We start from the raw sequence: 19,638 nt of genomic DNA on the forward strand, positions 1-19,638 counted from the left end.
CAATATATTCTTTCCTTTGTGCCAGAGGGGGTTTGTGGCTGTTTGTTCTGTAGACATTGATGTCCTCATTTAATTCACACTTCCTTTACGAACAGCCCATCCCTCAGAGAGATTTTGTTCAAAACTAGGTCTTGTTCTCACAGGAGCTTACCTCCTCCATTTACATGCAGTGACTGACATACTGCAGAGAGGAAGCAAACTGTTGGAGAACCTTTTGAGAGCTCATGCACAAGATAAGCATCTTTTTGTTAAGTAAACTGCACCGTCTCACACCTGTGAATGCAAACAAGTTATTACATGGGTCAGAAAAACGGCATGAAGCTAAATATTGGCCACTGGAAGCTGTCATCTCCTATATATAGACTTCAACTTCAGTCAAATGTACCAACCAGGAACCACAACCAGCTCCCAGTTATGGTCACATCAACAACTGTACATACAGAAATCAAAGCTTGAGAGTGAGAGTTATACACTAGAGCAGATGTCTTTGACAAGGTCTCCAAAAACTTGTACAATCGTTTAAAAAATGTCATTATTTTGAAATGACAACGCTCCAACAGCTTTAGGGGCTGTGTAGTAGCACCAGTCTGTCTGCTCACAGTTGTAGCTGGCCACATAACAGCACTGTGTGTGTCCTGCTGGAAACTAGTCGTATGTGGAAGATGTAATTTTCTGATCTCTGCAGGGGAATAGTTGCCAAAATAGATTGGGAATTTCATTGTTTCAAAATAAGACTTAGCCTACCTATAATAATTAGAATATTTGACTAAACTCTAATTAATGTATGAAAATATTAAACATGAAAGTGATGAGGCCAGGTGACAAGCACTATTAGTTATTCATTTCTCTTAACATTAAATATATACCAATCACAAAGGAGAAGAATTGCAGATAAGAAGTTGATAAATTTAAGGGTGTTTAGGCACTGAGACAATTTGCATTAATACTGTGCAAAGGATCTGCACCTCAATATCAGTGAGAATCCATACTGAATGCAGCATAGCAGAGAAAGTATTACAGGACAAATAGCATGTGGCTCATCCACTAGAGGGAGCTCACTGAACGCTCCCATGCCTGGATATGTGAGAAGGGCAGGGTCTCTGCCGCCTCTCTTGATAAGAGAGCATGTCACACGTCAGCAGTTTAATCTAGTGCCTGAGTGATTTTCACACGTCAAAAATAACCATAATGACCAATATTGTAGTGGCCAATGGTAAATAAACCTGTGTTGAAAGGGTTATATTGAATTACATTCACCTTTCTTTTCTTTGTTTCAGAACCATTTAATTTATGTTAATATGAGATTCTTTACTGTTAATTAAGTTGCATCATTTTTTACTGTTTTACTCTATATACAAGTCTCATCACCTGGTCAGAATATCAAAACATACATCTTGGAATTCAGATATGCTGTTTTTGACAAAATAAACCAAATGGTGATAACATTGTAACAGATTGTGATAATCTGAAAAGCTTTATTACGTTATAGACACATAAATATAATGAAGGGTTGTCCAGTGAAAACATTGTACAGTATTTACATAATGTCATCCTCTCAGGAACTGAGGATGGAAGCTTCATTGTCAGCTAGAACATCAATACTTTTATTAACCCATAGAGGACCAGATACCATGTGCCACCATGTGGAAATGATTGCCCTGCATATCTGTATTTTCATACAGATCTACATCATCACTGTCATATCTTTTCTTTTTCATAAAGGTACTTGACTTTCAGTCTGTGATATGGCTGGGTCTCACAGAGCAGTTCAACCTTCACAAAGTCTTCTCTTGTAAAATTGTCCTCACCAGAACTGGGTCAGCTCTACCTTTGGTCTCCCTCTGAACCAGGCCCATCAGTTTGTTCAGAACTTTCTTGTTTCCATTTCTGAAGGCGTGAACCTATAGAGAAGCACAGCAAACACAAAACATCTCCAACCAACAAACAAACAAACGAAGCAAAAAACAAACAAACAATATAATTGCTAGTGAGAATTCACATGTGAGCCCTCACCTCATCAGGATGCGAGTCCACCACCTTCTGGCAGATGCTGTGCAGCTGTGCAGTGTCACTAACAAGCCCCAAGTCCTGCTCCTGGATGATCTGCTGGGCCGTCTTGCCTGATGACCTCCACATCTCCTGGAACACCTGTGAGTGGGGAGAAACCAGTAAAGACACAGGTGATAACCAGAAAACAAATGAGAACCAGCTGCACTTGTGTGTAGTGAGTGACAGATAGAAGGGGATAACGGCACAGCCTGTGCAGCTGACTGACCTGCTTGGCAACCGAAGAGGAGATATGTCCTGTTTCTTGGAGGTCCAGCAGCTCAGCTAGTGCAGGAGCAGAAACTGGGCTGGAATCAAATGAAGGGGTAATTTAATTACATTTTAATGGACTGAAGAATTAGTGATATAAATGGAGGAGGAGAAGGAGAGCGAAAGAGTGGGAGTGTCAGAAAAAAGATGCTACAGTCTATCAACATTTGTGATTTGACTATAATGTGTTTGTCTTTCCTATGTCTGCTTGTTTATTCCCCAGGCTAGAAAACAAACAGAATCAAAAAGCCTGTTAGAATATATTAAGCGGAGTCAGGGTTTCGTTCAGTGTACTGCAGGCCAGACAGTTCATCTCCGCTAAATCTCCTCCAAACATGACAAAGACACTGGAAAAATAGATGAAAAGTATCCGTCTTTACAAACACAACTCAGTATGAACAACGGTTTATGTGTAAAATAAAGCAATGATTCCCAATCAGGGGTACTTGTACCTCAGGGGACACTTCTGCAGTTGGAAAGCTCAATTAACTTAACTAGAAACTGCAATTTCATCAAAAAAAAAAAAAGAAAATTGCTTAAAAGGAAAATAAACAGCCAAACAGCAGTGTTTCAAATTGGTGTGATGCTAATCTATAGTAAATTATAATAACCAGTAAACTGTCATACAACCAGTTGTGACACATTAACACCACACGTTGGAGTTGAGAGTGTGAAGACTAGAAGAGCAGTTGAACTAGCTAAAGATCATTTATAGTTGAAACAGTTAGCTGAAGCTGCAATTGATAAACAGTGGATATCATGCTAGCTACTTAGCTGGATAAATATGGATAAACAATTGAAATTGTTAATGCTAGCTAAAACTAATGAATAACAGTTCAAATGGTTAAAGATATTGGATATGAGGTTAAAATAATTAGTCGAAGTTATGAATCAACATTTGAAATAATTAGCTAAAAGCAACAGTTGTTAAATATTTGGCTAAAAGTAAATAATAAATAGTTGATATAATGCTAACCAACAGTTGAAATGGTTAATGCCAGCTAACGGTAATGAATTAACGGTTGAAATAGCAAAAAGTAATGGATAAGAAGTTAAAATAGTTAGCTATTGATAATGAAACAAATGAAATGGAAAAGTTGAAAGTTGAAATTGTTAGCTGAAAGTGACGAATACACACTTTAAATAGTCAGCTAAAAGAAATGAATAAACCGTTTCAATAATAAGCTAAAACTAACAGTTTTGAAATGCTTGGCTAAAAGTAATGACTAACAGTTGAAATAATTAGCTAAGTGAATAAACAGTGAAAACAGCTAAAAGTAATGGATGAATGGTTCAAACGTTTAGCTTCTGCCACTCGTGTACTTCTACCATTTAGTTCTACAAAAACAATTTTGACCAAAACAACCTGAACGTCGACTATTCAGTTGTAACAATACCCGCTTTTATATAATAAATAGCATTAAATGCGGTAACACCCAGTTCATAATCTGATCATAAGAGCATATTTGGATGGTGAAGATACTTAAGTTTATCTGGCTGTGGAAGCATGTCGGACAAAAAACAAAACAAAAGAAACCCTCATAATATTAGCGTTTTTAAATCTTTCACATTAATGTAGGCATGATGACATATTTTTCCACTCTGTCATCATCTTGTCACCATCCTGCAGCAAATCTGCCACCGGACATGCACTATGTTTCCCTCATGGGCAGCCGCCAGCAGCCTGTCTAAGGGGGGAAACCCTGGAAGGCTAGAGACAAGTCTTAGGTGGGAGAAAGGCGCAGACGAAATCTTAATGACATGTCTTGAGTTCCAGCTTTCTGGCTGTCTGAGCAATGTGATTCAAAATGTTTCTCTCAGCACTTATGTGAGTGAGTTTCTATGTTTTGCACCCCGCCTGCAGCTTTTGACAGTCCTGCCGGCCACTCTTTGTTTTTTCTTGAACTCTTCTCCTTTCAACTACAGCAAATGCAACTTTATGCATAAATAAACACCAGCTACTTTGAGGTTCACTCGCACACAAATGTTTCGCATCTGTCTGGGAAATGGTACATAAAGTGAATCTCACAGCATCTGTGCTGACGTCAACCCATTACTTGTTTCAATTTCATTTGCTGTGTAATGACTCAGAGCTTTTTGCTTTAAGAAGTTATTATAGAACTGTATTTCTAATCTTAGTTGGACTTCAGAAGCAGATGTGAAGTTTCTAAAGTGGTGATGACCTTCAATCTGTAAATACAAATAAAAATGCATCCACATTTTTAGCAGCAGTCAATATTTAGCTGCCATCTTAAGAAAATTGCTAAGATGAAATGAATTGAAATGAGTATTGAGTCTGATATTTAGTGTCACAGTAGGAGACAACTTTTCATAGCCAGTGGCAAGATAAGCATCTTCATGTTTTTTTTTTGAAGGACAGAGCGTGACAGGTACCATGGCGCCTTCTCTTTGCTTCAAAATATCAAAAAGACTTTATTCAAAGTGTTTTGGAACATTTACAAAATCCAACGTGTTCCAGGCCTTCAGCAGGGAGAGATCAAAACAACATCTTCCAAAAAAAGTAATGATTTCACTAATGTAATTGGATTTGTCCACACAGGCTTTTCTGTGACGGGCTGTCAGGACTGTCACAGGTGTTTTGTCATTGACAGATGTGAAGAATTAGGGAATATCAGATGATTTATGAGCTCACACATGTAGCTGTTGTATGGTATGTGACGGTCTAATCAGTATTTGTGAACACTAAAAATCTAATAATCCTTGATGTCAATCAAATGAGAGTGTAGTGTAGAATGGTTAATGGAAGAGAGAGTGAATTATTTTATCTAACTGAGGTTGATGTGCTGTCATTTTGAACCCAGCACCTGTAGCCTGAATATAAAAATATTATTCTGAACACCATACAGAACAAGTAAAATCTTTTTAGTGGCTAAATGTCTTATTAATCCAAAGCAAGCCCCCTTGGGGAATAGAAAGGAAACAGTTCAGTAACTTAGATTTTAGTGGCAACTCATATTACTACTACTCCAAGAACACCTGAGGGTTTGTGAATGTTGATGTCAAGGGTGGGAATCAGTAGCATTCTTGTTGCCCTGCAACATTTACTTTCATTTAGTTCAGTAGATAGTCCTTGTGCTTCAATATGATACCAGCTATGATGGCTGTGCACAATATTTAACACCATGAAACACACCTCATTCACTGGTGCAGTCATCTCCAGATATGAAGCATAGTGTATGAGGTGGAATCACTTTCGCAGTAACCGACTGTCATCATCTGCTTCATTCATGCTTTATGATCATCAGCTCACTCACATTAGTGTGGGCATCAGCTGACTCGTTACGTCCAGTCATATTCATGTGGGTGCGCAACCTGACCATTATAACTACTACTCTTATTTTATAACTGCACAGCAAAATAATACAAGCAGCAGAGAAGAAAGGATGAGTGCAAGGACAGAATTTTGTGGACTGCTGCTGTTAGCTCAGCTCCTGTAGTTCATGTTTACAACTCTAATGCCCACACTGTTTCCTGTCCCCACTGCTTTTGGCCACATCATGAGAGTAAATCTTATCAGGCACATTTTGGTCTGACTGCAGCTTCCCTCTGCTGATAGACACATGCCAACACTGTTTGATGCCAGAGCTTCCTCCAGCACCGCAACCTCCTCCTTATGTCCTAAGTTTTTGTAATTACTGATTTAACCCTTGCTGCTTGGATTTTTGGAGAACTCCCTTCAAGAGCAGAACTTTTTACACCAACTCGAACTGTAGAACAATGTGCTATAAATAGTCCATTCACTGAAGTGTCTCTAAAGTTTAGTCATGAGTTACAGGATATGAAACTGAACTGCTGATACTACTTAATTACTTTTTAGGTGACAGATCATTTTGACATGAAATCAGAGTTTTTCACTTGAGTGAAACCCTTGAAGCAGTAGCTTGTGACACCTTAAAATAAAAAGAGGCCTAACAAACACAGATTGCATCTGGAGAGTGAATATTTTTTCTTTAAAAGTATTCTCATGCCTTCATTACAGACAATGAAGAAATAACAGGGAGCGAGGGAGAGAGAGTTGCAAAAAGGTTCCCAAGCCAGACCTGAACCAGCGACGCTGCAGTTCATACTCAGCGTCTGAACCCTTAACACTCAACCCTTGTTTTACTTATCAGAGGAGGCCTTCAGGCTGAAAACCATTGTAAGTATTTCACAAGAAAAAATAAAACATTTGAGTAAGTTCAGAGAAAAATATCTCATGACCTCCTGACTCTAAAGTCAAAAGCAGCTTCAGTAATGCTTTTCCTATGTGTACTATTACTTGTTCATGTCCCATTTTTCCTCCTGCCACAGCTCAAAATCTCCGACATTTTCAGATACAGCATGCAGAAAGTACGATGTGGGCGAGTCAGTCAAAAGAAACTCAGAGAGGAGGGGTCATGTGCTGAGGCCCTGACATCTAAGATGTTGCATTGGCAGCAGAATGGGATTGCATTCATGAGCTACATTGGCAAAAAAAAAAATCTGCAAACCAAACATTAAGCATCATATCAATATTATAAAAGCAACATGAAGGGATTTGTCTTACCTCTCGCTCACACTAATGTCTTGCTGTTTGAGGTGACCCAACAGCTCATTTGTCACCCAGCCAATCACCTTCCTTGGCTCCTTCTTGGTAGCTTTCAACACCGCCTCAAAGTAGTCCACCAGCCCATCCTCGTTCTGCAATGAAACGCCAGCAACATTCACACGCACGTTATCTAATTAGGATCAAATAAGCCCAGCAGAGACTATCGGTGTTGAGTTGCCTCCTGGATTTAAGCAGAACTGCATCCATGCTGACTTGATCAGATGGCAATTAAAACAAGTATGCAGAAAACAGATTTAGTGAGGGAATCAACTCCTCTCTCACTGGTTGCTTTCAGCCGCTTATGAACTCACCACCAGAGTGAAGCTGTGCTCGGGCAGGATGCCGTATGTTTGAACCAGCCTGTCTCTTTTGACACTGGGTAGTTCTGGCAGGCCTTCTCTTATCTTCTGCACCACCACGGCCTGGCACGCATCAAAGCCGGTGGGCAGCGACGTGTTATCCTCATACACAATCAGAGGGGGTAGGTTGGGCTCTGGCATGAACCTTAAGGGAGGGAAGGGTGGTAGAAAGGGGAGGGAGGGTAGAAGGCGAGAGGGAGGGAGGGAGGGAGGGAGGGAGGGGGAGAATGCCTTATCAGCAGTACAGATAAGCTTAGAGAAGAGAAGGTTGGCTTTTGATGAGATTCTAATAGACCTTTTGACACCACACTTGTCACGTTTCACTTGCACTCCTAATCATTTGACTTCATCAGCCTTACACCTGTCCATCTATCACTCCTAAATGCACACACACACGCGCGCGCACACACGCAACTGTCCTCCAGACCTTGAGTGATATCTATTTATTTCTGTCCATCTAACTGCCACTCATCTGTCCCTCATTCAGTCCCCACCGAGGAGGGGACAAAAATGACGATGAAGGTGCAGATACAAACTCACACTCACCTGTAGTCCTGAAGACCCTCTTTGTCCCTCATGGGGATAGTCTCCCTAGGAGACAACGTGGAAACATTATTAATTAACATTGTCAACATTCTGATATTTAAACACACATGAAAGATTTCAAAAATGTAAAACTGTCGTGCTACGGGAAATTGAATCGACAATCGGCATCAATCAATGATGAAAATGCTCACCCCCTAAAAATGGTTTAGTAGTACAACAATTGCAATAACAACTACAAAAAAAGGACAATAAAAACAAGAGCGGGAACATATGTGTGCCGTGATGCCTATCAATCTGCCCAGTCACAGGAACAAGAAGAAAGAGCCAATCATAGGCCATCACACACTATTTAACACGCTTCACCATGTACCTCGGACATGCAAGGCCTCATGGGATGGAGGCAGAGCACCAGAAGATGATCAAAGCCGCAGCTGTGTGGGAGCTGGATCATTCTGTGAGCTCATAAGCCTGTGACTAGCATATAGCTCACAGATAACACAGGATGGCGGTGGCATCCAAATGGCTCTATCTATCATCATTACAATGATGGTTCCTCCTTAGCAAAGATCGAGACTAATGAACCAGGCAGAGATCCCAGTCAGAGGGTGTTGTAGTGGCTCAAGCTTGGCATCGCAGCCCTCTTCTTTCGTTCTCTTACCCTGATTTGGAATCGTATGCCCTGGTCTCATTTTGCACCGTTCCCCCTCTCTGCAGGACACTGATCTGTCTCTCAATCTCAAAGTCTGGTGATATAAGAGACAACATCAACATAAACACATAACTTAATCCAATAACAGTGTAACACACAAACACAATTTTCTGGTAAATGCCAAACATCTGCTGTTATACACTGGCAAATCCTCGGGTCTCTGACTGCTGCCACATTGTAACTGTGATAAATGATGTTTTTCTCCATGACTTTTAAATACCAATTCAGCAGCAGAGTAAATGTGATTCAACTTTATTGATAAATAACTGAAGCACGGCACCACAGTATGTTAAACCATGCTTAAATACCTGCATATCAGAATGCTGAAATTTTCTAGCTGCTGCTCTTTTTAACTGAAGCTCAATCAACAGTCAGTGAAGTTAGAGTTGACACAAAATCTATGCTTTTTTAAGTGAACAGCTGCGAGAAGCCAATTCACCATCACATGCTGCTATCACACAGCTAATTGCTTGTGAATGGTTGTCAGTCCTTAACTTATGCTTCACAAGTCACTGTCAGTATTAACTATGCTTCCTATCCTCATTTCTCTTCATAAAACCAGCTATCCTGTTTTCATTTCAACAAAAAATAATTCTATTTTTAAGTATAGAAATGATAAAAATATGAATTTTTGTTACACCTGACAGATAGACAGTTACACAAGTGCATATGCATGTGTTCCTCTTTGGCTTCTTTGTATATATTTCCAGTGCTGGAAGAAAGATTTAAACCCTTTACTTAAGTATTAAGTATTAAAAGTACTCATAATGAAGAAATATGCCCCCTGTACAGTATATTATATTACTGAATTATTATTACTGATGCAATAATGTGCACGTAGCATTAACTGTTGTAGTTGGTCAAGCTAATTTTAAGTATTTTACATACTGTTAGGGAGATTAATCTATAATAATGCATCATACTCATCAAACTCATCATGCATTTTGTATGTATCTTAATCTGCAAAATAACCAGTAACCAAAGCTGTCAATAAATGTAGTGGCGAAAAAAGAACAATATTTCCTTCTGAATTGTAGTAGAAGAGTAGAAGTACGAAGTAGCATGAAAGGGAACTACTCAAGTAAATTTCAAACAACTTGCTGTTTTGCAGGAGGTTATGTGCCAAGCAACCAGGGGAGACACCATGAAGTTAATGGTCCTAGTCATAACACCAACTGTTTTTACACTGTGGTTTATTACGGATGAAATATGTTGATTTGGGGGTGCTGGTAGGAAGATTTAGTAAATTTTTGGAAAGATCACAAAAAAGGTTTTAGTTTTCAGATTGTGTGTGAGCAAGCATGTAACACGTTAAGATCTATTCCAATGGAACAGCATTCAAGCAACTTCAGGAAATGTCTCTTACACTCCCATGCTATCCTCCAAACTTTTTATTTTTTTATTTACCTATAGCCCTGGCCAGGAATCGGATGCTGTTGATGTTCTTCACCTCAGTCCTGATGCCCAGGGGCTCACCTGGTCTGTGGACGGACACGTTGGCATCTACTCTCAGCTGGCCCTCTGAGGAGACAGAGGTAAAAAAGATGCACTCCGAGAGGGAAAGACGTTTGAGTTTAGATGTAGAACAGCTCAGAAACAGAGAGAGAGGCAGGCACAGAGACACAGACAGAGTGACTTCCATACCAGACATGTTGCCTTGACAGGTGCCCAGGGCTTGCAGGATGAGCTGAAGCTCTCTGACAGCGGCAGCAGCCTCCTCTCCACAGCTCATGTCTGGCTCCATCACCAGCTCCATTAGACCTACACCTGATGGATGTGAAGGCAGCTGTGTTTTACATCTCTAAGATACCTATACCATGGAGCTTTGTGACAAACCTCGACAGTTCTTGCTTTGTTGAGCAATTTAAGTCAGGAACTTAAATTTTTAGAAAACTTACTCAAACAGTAGTAAAATAATGCATTTATTGGGCACTATTTTCACCAGTGGATTAATCCACATTTGGTGCTTTTTTGGCAGCAGGAGGGCATATGTCAGATTGAAAAACAAGGAACAAAGTGGACCATGTTGATAGTAATAAAACAGCATGTCATTCAGTGCAATGCTGAGGCTCATTTATGTGCTTTTAATAGTTTTTGGACAATAAGAAAATGGATGGACACATTGGCTTCTACTCTCAGCTCTCTGAGGAGAAAGAGTTACCTGCTCTGTTGAGGTCTATGAGTGTCTGGCTGCGGACGTCATCATGGAGACTCTTGCCACTGTCCTGCTCCAGCTGAATTTGTTTTATGTTGACAGTTTTTCTGATCACTTCACTCCTTTTTCCTCCAAGGAGGCTGTAAGTCAGTATGCCATCTATTGCAATGGGCCGCCGCTGCTGAGTGATCTGGTATCCAGCCTGATAGGAGAAAATACAGCACTATGAAATTCTGGGCAGCACGGTTGTGCAGTAAATAGAGGATCCAAAACTCAGAAATATCCTGTTGCTGTTCTTAACTCTCTCCCTCAGCAAGAAAACTGAACCTTTTATCGAGTCCTAACAGTGCCAGCAGCTCACCTCACTATCTGATTAAAAAGACACACGGTTTGCCAACTGTGTTGGTATAATGAAAAGTCAGTCAATGAGAACAGTAAGAGCAATATTTACTCACTTTTCCTCCCCATGAAATTAAGAAAGAAAACACTTTGACTTCTAAGACACTGTGACATAATGCTGCACTTGTAACTGTAGGTAAAAATGCCGACCAGCACACAGCCAGGAATAATGGGGCACAATGCCATCATTTAACCTGTTTCATAAAATACAACAATATTACCTCTAAATGATATCTGTTTGTTTATTACTGTATGGAACTAAAGGGGCTATTTGTAAGTTGTCCCTGTCGCTGAATGTGATTTCTTACCGGGAGCAGGTGGTGATGATTGTCGCTTGACAAGAACCTTAGTCGGTTTACAAGACAAGAGGTTATAATACGCCCTCTGAGCAGCGCTACCTCTTCAGGGCACAATCAAGGCTATAGTCCGTCGTTATCAGAAAGTGATGAGACAGGCTGTGGCCTGCTAGTTAGTGTGCTTAACAGAGGTAACATTGGTGTTGCTTTCCACTGCTGGAGACAGCTCCTGGTGAGTAAAGGAATAAACTTTGATGCTGAACTCTCAATGTTTCTTCTAGACTGGTAAATAAAGAGCTGTAAATGCTAACGCTAGCTATGTGGCAATAGCAAAACTTACAAATAGCTCCTTTAAGCTGTATGATATGACAAAAAATCCAAATCAAGATAAATGATCAGATTTGCTTCGAAAACAATTGAAAACAATATTTTTGGATTTTGCTATATTAACATGTTAATTACACTGATAAGCATTCTGGGCAGTTGGGTAATTGGTTGGTTGAACTTGTGTTAGATATCACCAGCTGTTTTGTAAATTTATAGACATGAATTGAAAATTACATTAGGTCAGGGTTAGTTAAAAGATTCATAATGTCAGAAATTCAGTAAATTTAGTTTAATGTCCACATTAAATTCATTATTTTAAATGAACGAATAGAATAATCTTTCATTCTGTGCAACCAAAAGATTATTTTCAATGGGAAATGCATCATGGACAAAAGTTTCTGTCCGTCTCCTGCAATCGTTCAGTTAAATTCCAGCACTGCAGTGGAATAACACGGATGGTGAGACTGCAGTCAGTGTCATGGGTCCATGTAAAGGTGAAGCAGGCAGCATCAATTAAACCCAGCGTTGCCTAATTGGCTGGGCCTTCATTGTAATGCAGAAGGAGTGCTGCCATTTCACTCAAGATTTCTACTCACAAAAGCATGCGGATAAATATTTTATCTGCCTCTCTAGTCCTAAAAGAATCTGCTGCCCTAAGTATTAATTGCCTGCGTTACTATGGCAACCACATCACAGGAACTAAACATTAATCATACTTATGCTAAAGAGAGCGAGTACGTGGGAGAAGAGATTGGGGGGCTGTTAGTCACTGGCTTTCTGTACAATGTGCCTGATCGACTCAATCAATCACGTCCACACCTCTTCCTTTTAAAAAAAAAAACAAAACAAAACACTACTGGGGATTTTCTTTTTTGATTTCTGCTGTTCTTGGTGGATTCAATCTTTAAATCTGCTGGATTTTGTGAATACTATTGCAGCTTATCAGAAATCGCCTGTTTCTTACTTAATCTTTTCATGAGATTTCTATCTGCCGTTGAAAATGTGGTCTCTGCTGGCTGAAGCACGGACATGCGTTACTGTACATTCGGCAGCATTTGTAAAAGTGAAGACTATTTGCATTTCCTGCATAATAAAATCAGCTATTTCTGGCTACATAATGAAGGACGAGGCAAATTTATTCTTAATAAGATCCTAGTAGACACATTAAGGTTTCCCATTTACACCCTGACAGCAGATTGAGCCCTAATGAGCTGAACACCTTTCTATACTCACAGTTACAGATGCATGTCTGCTCTCACACTATACATACACCATTAGACACACATACACACATTTCATACACACAAACTCATTTCTGTGTTGTGAGCCGCTGAGTCATTTTCTGAGTCATTTCAAAGTCACTAAACAAACAATCCTCCGTCAGTCGTCATGCTCCTCGCGCCTGCACTCTGAAGTTCTCCTCAGCTAACCATCGTCACACACACATTCATTGCTCTCATTAAACACATGTCAAAGCTTCAATAGTCAGGCCATGTCTGTTTATTTAGGAACTTAATATCTCAAGGAAATTGTAATTATTTGCTTTTGTTGGTAGATTAGTGCGGAGCTGCTGAGGCATGTTATTAAAGGGCTGTTATATATGTGCCTTGCCTGCCATTTCATTTCAAAGAAGGAATGCTGTTTGGACAGCGGCATTAATCATTTAATGAGCAACTGTGGTGTTTTACAAAATGCAATCAGGGATTTCTAGTGGAACATATCAATAATGTAAAACGCAATTTACAAATGTATTTTTCAAGGGTGGGATAATTTCTCCCTGGGTCCTGCTACTGGTTTGGTTTTATGAGCAGAGATTACCATCAAACTTTAGGTTGAATGTGAGAAATATCCCATCATCTGCATAATTAAAGCCACTCTGACTTCAGTTTATCAACACTGGGACAGATCACTCATTTGAAACAGCTGTAGAGACCAAATCAAACTAAATAAATAATTATTAATAAAAAAAAAACCAGCAGCAGGTATTGTGCACAGTGAATTTAAAACACAAATAAAGGTTTAAGGCTCAAGCTGCTGACAAGGGATGCACAATGTTTGTGAAATCCCCTAGGAAAACAAAGACTGTAATCGGGTATTATCGTCCCTGCTGTGTGTGTCTACTGTTGAAAATGAATCCAAAAGAGGTGATGCAATCTTTGGTAAACACACAAGAGAGCAAGAGGAACCTAACAGTAATCCCTGCGCTTCTGGAGGGGATTTTACTGGAATTTGAAGATACATGAAATTTCTGGGGAGATAATGTATCCCTACCATGGTGATTAAAATGTGTGCTGCTGCCACTTTGTGATAACCAGGAAGTTGGGTGAAATATAAAAAACTATCTATCAGGATCTACAGAAAACAGCTGTGCATCAAGCTTTATCAGTCACACTTTCACAATGGGTTCAAGTCAGCTCAGAAATTAATCAGAGATATCAAAGAAAGAGATAATTTATTTCACTCTAATACAGTAACGGAAACAGTGTAATAAAAATACCAGCTGAAGCTCATATTCAGTATATTACTGCCACTTCTTTGAGCAGTTTCAATGAAATTAAACCAAAGGGAAAGAAAATCTGTCTCCTAGTCCATAATTACCCTCCTGATTACCTTGCCCAAAGCTGTGTTAACATAATATCTTACCAGGGTGAGAGAGACTGAAAATTCAAATTACAGAATTCTCTAACACCTTTCTTCTGAGAATTTATAGATTTATTACAAGAGGTCCCTGTAGGGCAAGTGACTGTAGAGTTCCCATGGCATTTTGTCTTTTCCATCTAAGCCTTAAAATGTCACTCATAATGGAAGTAAAATTACCCTGGGGCTCTGAGGGGTAGTGAAACCTTGCCATACGAGCACTCTGGTACATGGAGGAAAGTGAACATCATTTGGGCAAGACTGTTAAATGGAAATATCAGAGTTAAAGAGAGGGGGTTTGGTTACCTCTACCATCACCTTACCAGACTGCTATTCAGCTCATGTGTTATGCTGTTAGACATTTAAAACCTAATTCCCATGTCGTGACAATTGGATTGGTATGTAACCTCTCAAATACCATGGTGGCAAACTTGTCTGATCTACTTCTTTATAAATTTGGAAAGAGGAATTTAAAGATGCACTAAACTATTGTTTGGCCACTTGGAAGCAGCAGAAACAAGTTGTGAACAAAACACTGACATATCATCACCAAATTTAGATGACAAACTTGTTAGCAAGCAATTGCTGTCCAGCAGTAACAGAGAAACATTATTGTTCATTTGGGGTAGTTCTCAGCCATCTGATGAATTTAGGTCCAATATTCGCTCCTTAACTCTGTTTCTCTCCTGCATCTCCTGAGGGAAATATCTGTCTCTTTAGCTGCTTAATGCTCCACTGTGTTCACCACGTAGTCTCTAACTTTGTCTCTCTGCTGTTTGGTGCTGAGCACGTAGTATACAGTGGGTTTTCAGAACACCAGACAAAGTCAGCAGCTTGCTGGTGGACATAATCAAGCATTAGCAGCTAAAGAGCCAGATATTTCCCTCAGGAGTTGGTGGAGATCAAAACTGAGCGAGACAGAGAGAAAGTGTTAGACTTCCATTCATCAGGTGGACACAAACAAGGCTGCAAATCAATGCTAATGTTTCTGGTGGATGTGTAAATAAGCAACTGTTTGCTACATTCTGACATGTTCACCACATCAAGCTAATGTGGATAGTATGTCAATGTAGTGTCACAATTTGTTTGCATCCCCCCAAGTGGCCAAAATAAATACATGTATCAGTTAATTAATACTGCTTTAAAGCAGCGTACTCAATAGTAACTATATGAGTAGTTTCAATTAAAAGGTGAGACAGCCACCATTAGAAAAAATGATCACAGGTAACTACTGTAGATCAGAGTCATATTAAGACCTCTGTATACATTACAGTTAATTGTAATTAACTATTTATTTTCATATTTCCTAATTAGTTCAGAAAGTCCATAATCAAACTACAGCTATACACAATTATGTGTTGACTTAGAGAACACTACCTAGAGTTTACAGGACTCCAATAATGATTCAAATTATGTGAATAAAAGAAAGTTATCCCCAAATTATCAGCAAAGGCAGGCAGAGGGAAATGAAATGTGGATAATGTAAAAATATAAGTGCACTGAAGGAAATGAGCTATAAGTGAAAAAACACTGGTCATTTTCTTTAACAGCTTCCAGTATCACTTGTCTGGTATGTATGGCAAATAGCATTTTTGCTGCTTCAGCAAGACTCGCTCACTATTTAAATTAAAGCTTATGCTGGGGAGAGTTCACAGGGAGTGTTGTGATGGAGAAGCTGGAGGCAGATGAGGACAACTTATATCAAAGCAAAAGCAATTTTGCAGTATGATGCAGATGACAATAGCAGCTCTACTCTGCTGTTTGCCTGATATGGTCCTACTAAACCCTTGATGTTGTACAGAAAGCAACAAAGCAGGGCAGGGAATGAAAAACTCACAGGGAGATCAGCGTAGAAGTAATGTTTCCTGTCAAAAACTGACTTCCTGTTTATGGTGCAGTTGAGAGCCAGCCCTGTCATCACTGCAGCCTCGACACATCGTCTGTTCAGAACCTGGGGACACACGGGGACATTACACGGATGATCTGACAAGAGGGGGATCAAAAAACAACAGCTTATCTCTGTCTGTATTAAGCTAAACATCACTTACAGGTAATGTGCCAGGTAAGGATCCATCAAAGAATGACACCAGGGAGTTTGGAGGGGATGAGAAGCGAACTGGTGAGCCAGAAAACAGCTTGGTGTTGGAGTTAATCTGGGCATGGATCTCCAAGCCGACCACCCCAACCAGCTGCTGGGGAGCACTGAGGCAGAGAGGAGCAACACATGGTACAGACATAACCAGAAAAAAACTTGTACTATACATGTGGACTGAGGATAAGAAAATCAGCTGGAAAAGGAGCTTTGTACCTAGCAAAGAAAAATACTTCTTACTTACTTACTTCTGTCTGGCTGACAGGTATCCATTAAAATGAGGACACTTCAAACAGGAGCTGCGTACTGAGGTTACAGGTTAAAAGCATTTTTATCATGCTTTTGATGTACACTATTCTCCCACAATGCAATGCACAAAGGAAATGGAGGCACTAGTCACAGCTACAAAACAATCATATAAATCACAAATGGTGGTGATACAACTCCAGGCGAGACTGTGGCACTCCAAAATCACAGTTTACTTTATGTGCAATGGCATTTTTGAAATATTTTCCATTACTATAAAACAGTCAACTACGAGAATTTCTTGTATATTAGCTGCAAAAAAATGAGATATTGTACATTATGTATATAACTACTGTTTAGTATGAAACTGGGCAATAATTTGGTCTTGTGCCAAAGTCTGTCTCCCCTTCAAAACATTTCCCAGAGCAGTGCCTAATGCGATGATGCACTGGAAAGGTGGTTGGACTGGTTGGGTTTAGACCTTAAGTTTAATTTGGAATTATGCATTGATGTGTGATTACCTGATTATACTAAAATAATTTAGGAAGTATCCATCATTTGATCACAGAATGACAGTTTTAAAACTATATTTAGCTCATGGGACCCTTTTCAAGACAGAATCTACCTTAAAGGGTTTATTGTGACAGTTTATATTGTACTTCAGTAATGCATCTCTTCTACATGAACGAAGTTACATTCTGTCATATTATGAAAAAATCAATTGCCTCACGGTGAAATCTGGGCTTTTGGGGATCCTGGAAGCCTGGTTTAGACAGGTGGTAATTCAGCCCAGAAGATGGGCTTAGAAACCACAAATGTATGGTACAAACTACAGTATATTCATCCAGTATTATCCTAGATGGTCAGATTTTTACTGCCAAACCCTGCCAGCTATCTAGGACTTTTGTCAGATATTAGTTTGGTTGGTGAGAGACTCTGGGGAAAATGAAGAAAAGAACCAGGTTTTTGGCTAGAAAAAAACAAATTCAATCGATAAAGAAAGTTTTAGACAGCTGGCCAATTCTCTTGTTTTGAGTTGTTTTGACAACCCAATCACGGTGTGAAAGTCTGAGAGCAACACTTAAAGGAGAACTACAGATCGCTCCGAAAATTACTCATAGTTGTATTGGATTTGAACCCAAGAGCACACATCGGCAAACAGCAGTTTCAACAGCTTGGGTGGTTAGCTGTGAAGGATGGTGCCATACAACTGCAACTCAGTGTGGTTCACAATATCTATAACAACAGAGCCCCTGAGAATCTCAATGACCACCTTTATAAGTTTGGGGTAACTAACGCCCAACAAGCTAGAGTCAGTGTTGCTGACTTGAGCTTGCCAAAGTTCAGTATATAACATCATGGGGATTTGTTCCTTTAGATTCTGTGGTGCATGAAACTGAAAGTTACCACTGCACATTAAAAAAATAAGTGACCACCTCTTTTTTATTTTATTTTATTTTTTTTAGAAAGAAAGTTTAATAAAGTCTAACATTTGCCATCCTGGATAACTGGTCTCATGAAGCTGATCATCATCTGGCTCAGTTAACTCTGAGTTTACCTCTGGGTACAAATTTATTCATATGAAAGAAACGGTGTTGTTAATGAGAAGTGGCACTATCAGATCCATGAATAAAGTAGGCTACTTAATATGACAAGAAATGAAACAGCGACCAATGAACCAATGACTGACATGTTGTATTTATAATCAAGAAATCATCCCTCTTTTTGTCGAAGCTCCATCTTAAAACCAGAGTAACGGATGGAAAGCTTGGAACAGGATAACTATTCTACTGATCTACAAAAATATCTTCTGCTCTTTATTATGTTCTTTTACTGTGAACTCTTCTCTCTATGTCATGTAAGAATAATAACTCCCTATAATGCAAACCCTCAGTTGGGCCTCTGACTGAAAGAGGCAATATTAGCTCTGGCCTCCGTAAGAGTCCACCTTAAATGCCCACTTTCTTCTGAGTGGCTGAACTTTCCATTAGACGTCCGTCTAATGAGCATCACCTCATCCTCTTACCAGTGTAGAGGTTCTGAAAGCAAACTGTAAAACTAAGAAACTTGTGACTAAAACTGAATAACATAATAAAAGTGACTCTAAATGGCAACTTCTCAAATCCCTCCGTACATGTTCGAGCCGATCTAGAATATGAGAGTGGGCAGCACAAACATCCAACAAAGCAACAAAGATTACAGCAGGTTATGACTGTTCTCTATCTGACATTATGGTGGACTTAGTCTTTCTATCACAATCCATATAATTTTTTTTCCTATATACGCCCCTGTTAATAATATGTGTGGGAAATGTGCTAAAGCACTGACTGAAACACAATGCTAGTAAAACTTTCAACTAATGCCAAACGACTGTATAGTAAATCTGCAATGTCATATCCTGTATACATAGGGAATTTGCATTTGCACAAAAAAAAACCCAGCGTCTTCTCGACATGGTGACAGGCTAACACTAAGCGAACTCTTCCCGACCTCCTACCTTTGTCTGAGGATGTGCCAATCTACCTGGTAGGTGGGGAATATGCCAATGTGTTACATAGTGACGTAGAAAAGTTACAGAAGAAAAATCTAAATCTCTACAAAGAGCAGTGTTAAAAACTCCCTGGACTTTGAGCTTTGTAACTTAGCAGACCTTTTACATGCACAAAAAGCTATATAATACACTAAAGGAAAGGGGAAAAACCCAAAAAGCAGAACATGGGCATTTTAACTACTGCCTTATACAGGTAAGTCAAGTCAATGACACAAACTATTCCACAGTAGCAATCTCTCTTACCTTTTTGCTCTATGCTGTGGTTGACTATGACATCGTGAGCTTGTTGTGCCTATTCGTCTAATTACACACGAAGCCTTTGGGTACAATATCGATATTTGTTTATTCATTTTATGTAGTAGCTCACTCGCTGCAATAGAGGAGGCAGCCATGTTGTCTCTAAGGCTCAAGTAAACA

At 39.5% G+C, this 19,638-nt stretch overlaps 1 protein-coding gene across 1 annotated transcript; it reads right to left on the reverse strand.

Annotated features, from left to right (window-relative positions):
- Positions 1-1,440: 1,440 nt before the first annotated feature.
- gatb (glutamyl-tRNA(Gln) amidotransferase, subunit B) lies at positions 1,441-19,616 on the reverse strand. The gene is made up of 13 exons (XM_056372397.1): positions 19,465-19,616; positions 16,381-16,534; positions 16,170-16,283; positions 10,680-10,875; positions 10,163-10,285; positions 9,926-10,039; positions 8,468-8,552; positions 7,810-7,854; positions 7,216-7,408; positions 6,863-6,996; positions 2,276-2,354; positions 2,014-2,148; positions 1,441-1,901 (listed from the first exon to the last, which is right to left on the reverse strand). The coding sequence occupies exons 1-13, from the start codon at positions 19,611-19,613 to the stop codon at positions 1,776-1,778; spliced, it is 1,647 nt and encodes a 548-aa protein (XP_056228372.1). The 5' UTR covers positions 19,614-19,616; the 3' UTR covers positions 1,441-1,775.
- Between the last annotated feature and the right edge of the window lie 22 nt (positions 19,617-19,638).

The sequence above is a fragment of the Seriola aureovittata genome, chromosome 3 (genome assembly GCF_021018895.1).
Source record: "Seriola aureovittata isolate HTS-2021-v1 ecotype China chromosome 3, ASM2101889v1, whole genome shotgun sequence".
NCBI lineage: Eukaryota > Metazoa > Chordata > Actinopteri > Carangiformes > Carangidae > Seriola > Seriola aureovittata.

What these genes read in the sequence shown, in the direction of transcription:
- gatb (XM_056372397.1), bottom strand. Translation starts at nt 19,613, where the DNA reads ATGGCTGCCTCCTCTATTGCAGCGAGTGAGCTACTACATAAAATGAAT. An exon ending in CCACAGCATAGAGCAAAAAG is followed by an intron (nt 16,535 to 19,464) that starts GTAAGAGAGATT and finishes TCTCTGCCTCAG; the next exon opens with TGCTCCCCAGCAGCTGGTTG. An exon ending in CATAGACCTCAACAGAGCAG is followed by an intron (nt 10,286 to 10,679) that starts GTAACTCTTTCT and finishes CACATCCATCAG; the next exon opens with GTGTAGGTCTAATGGAGCTG.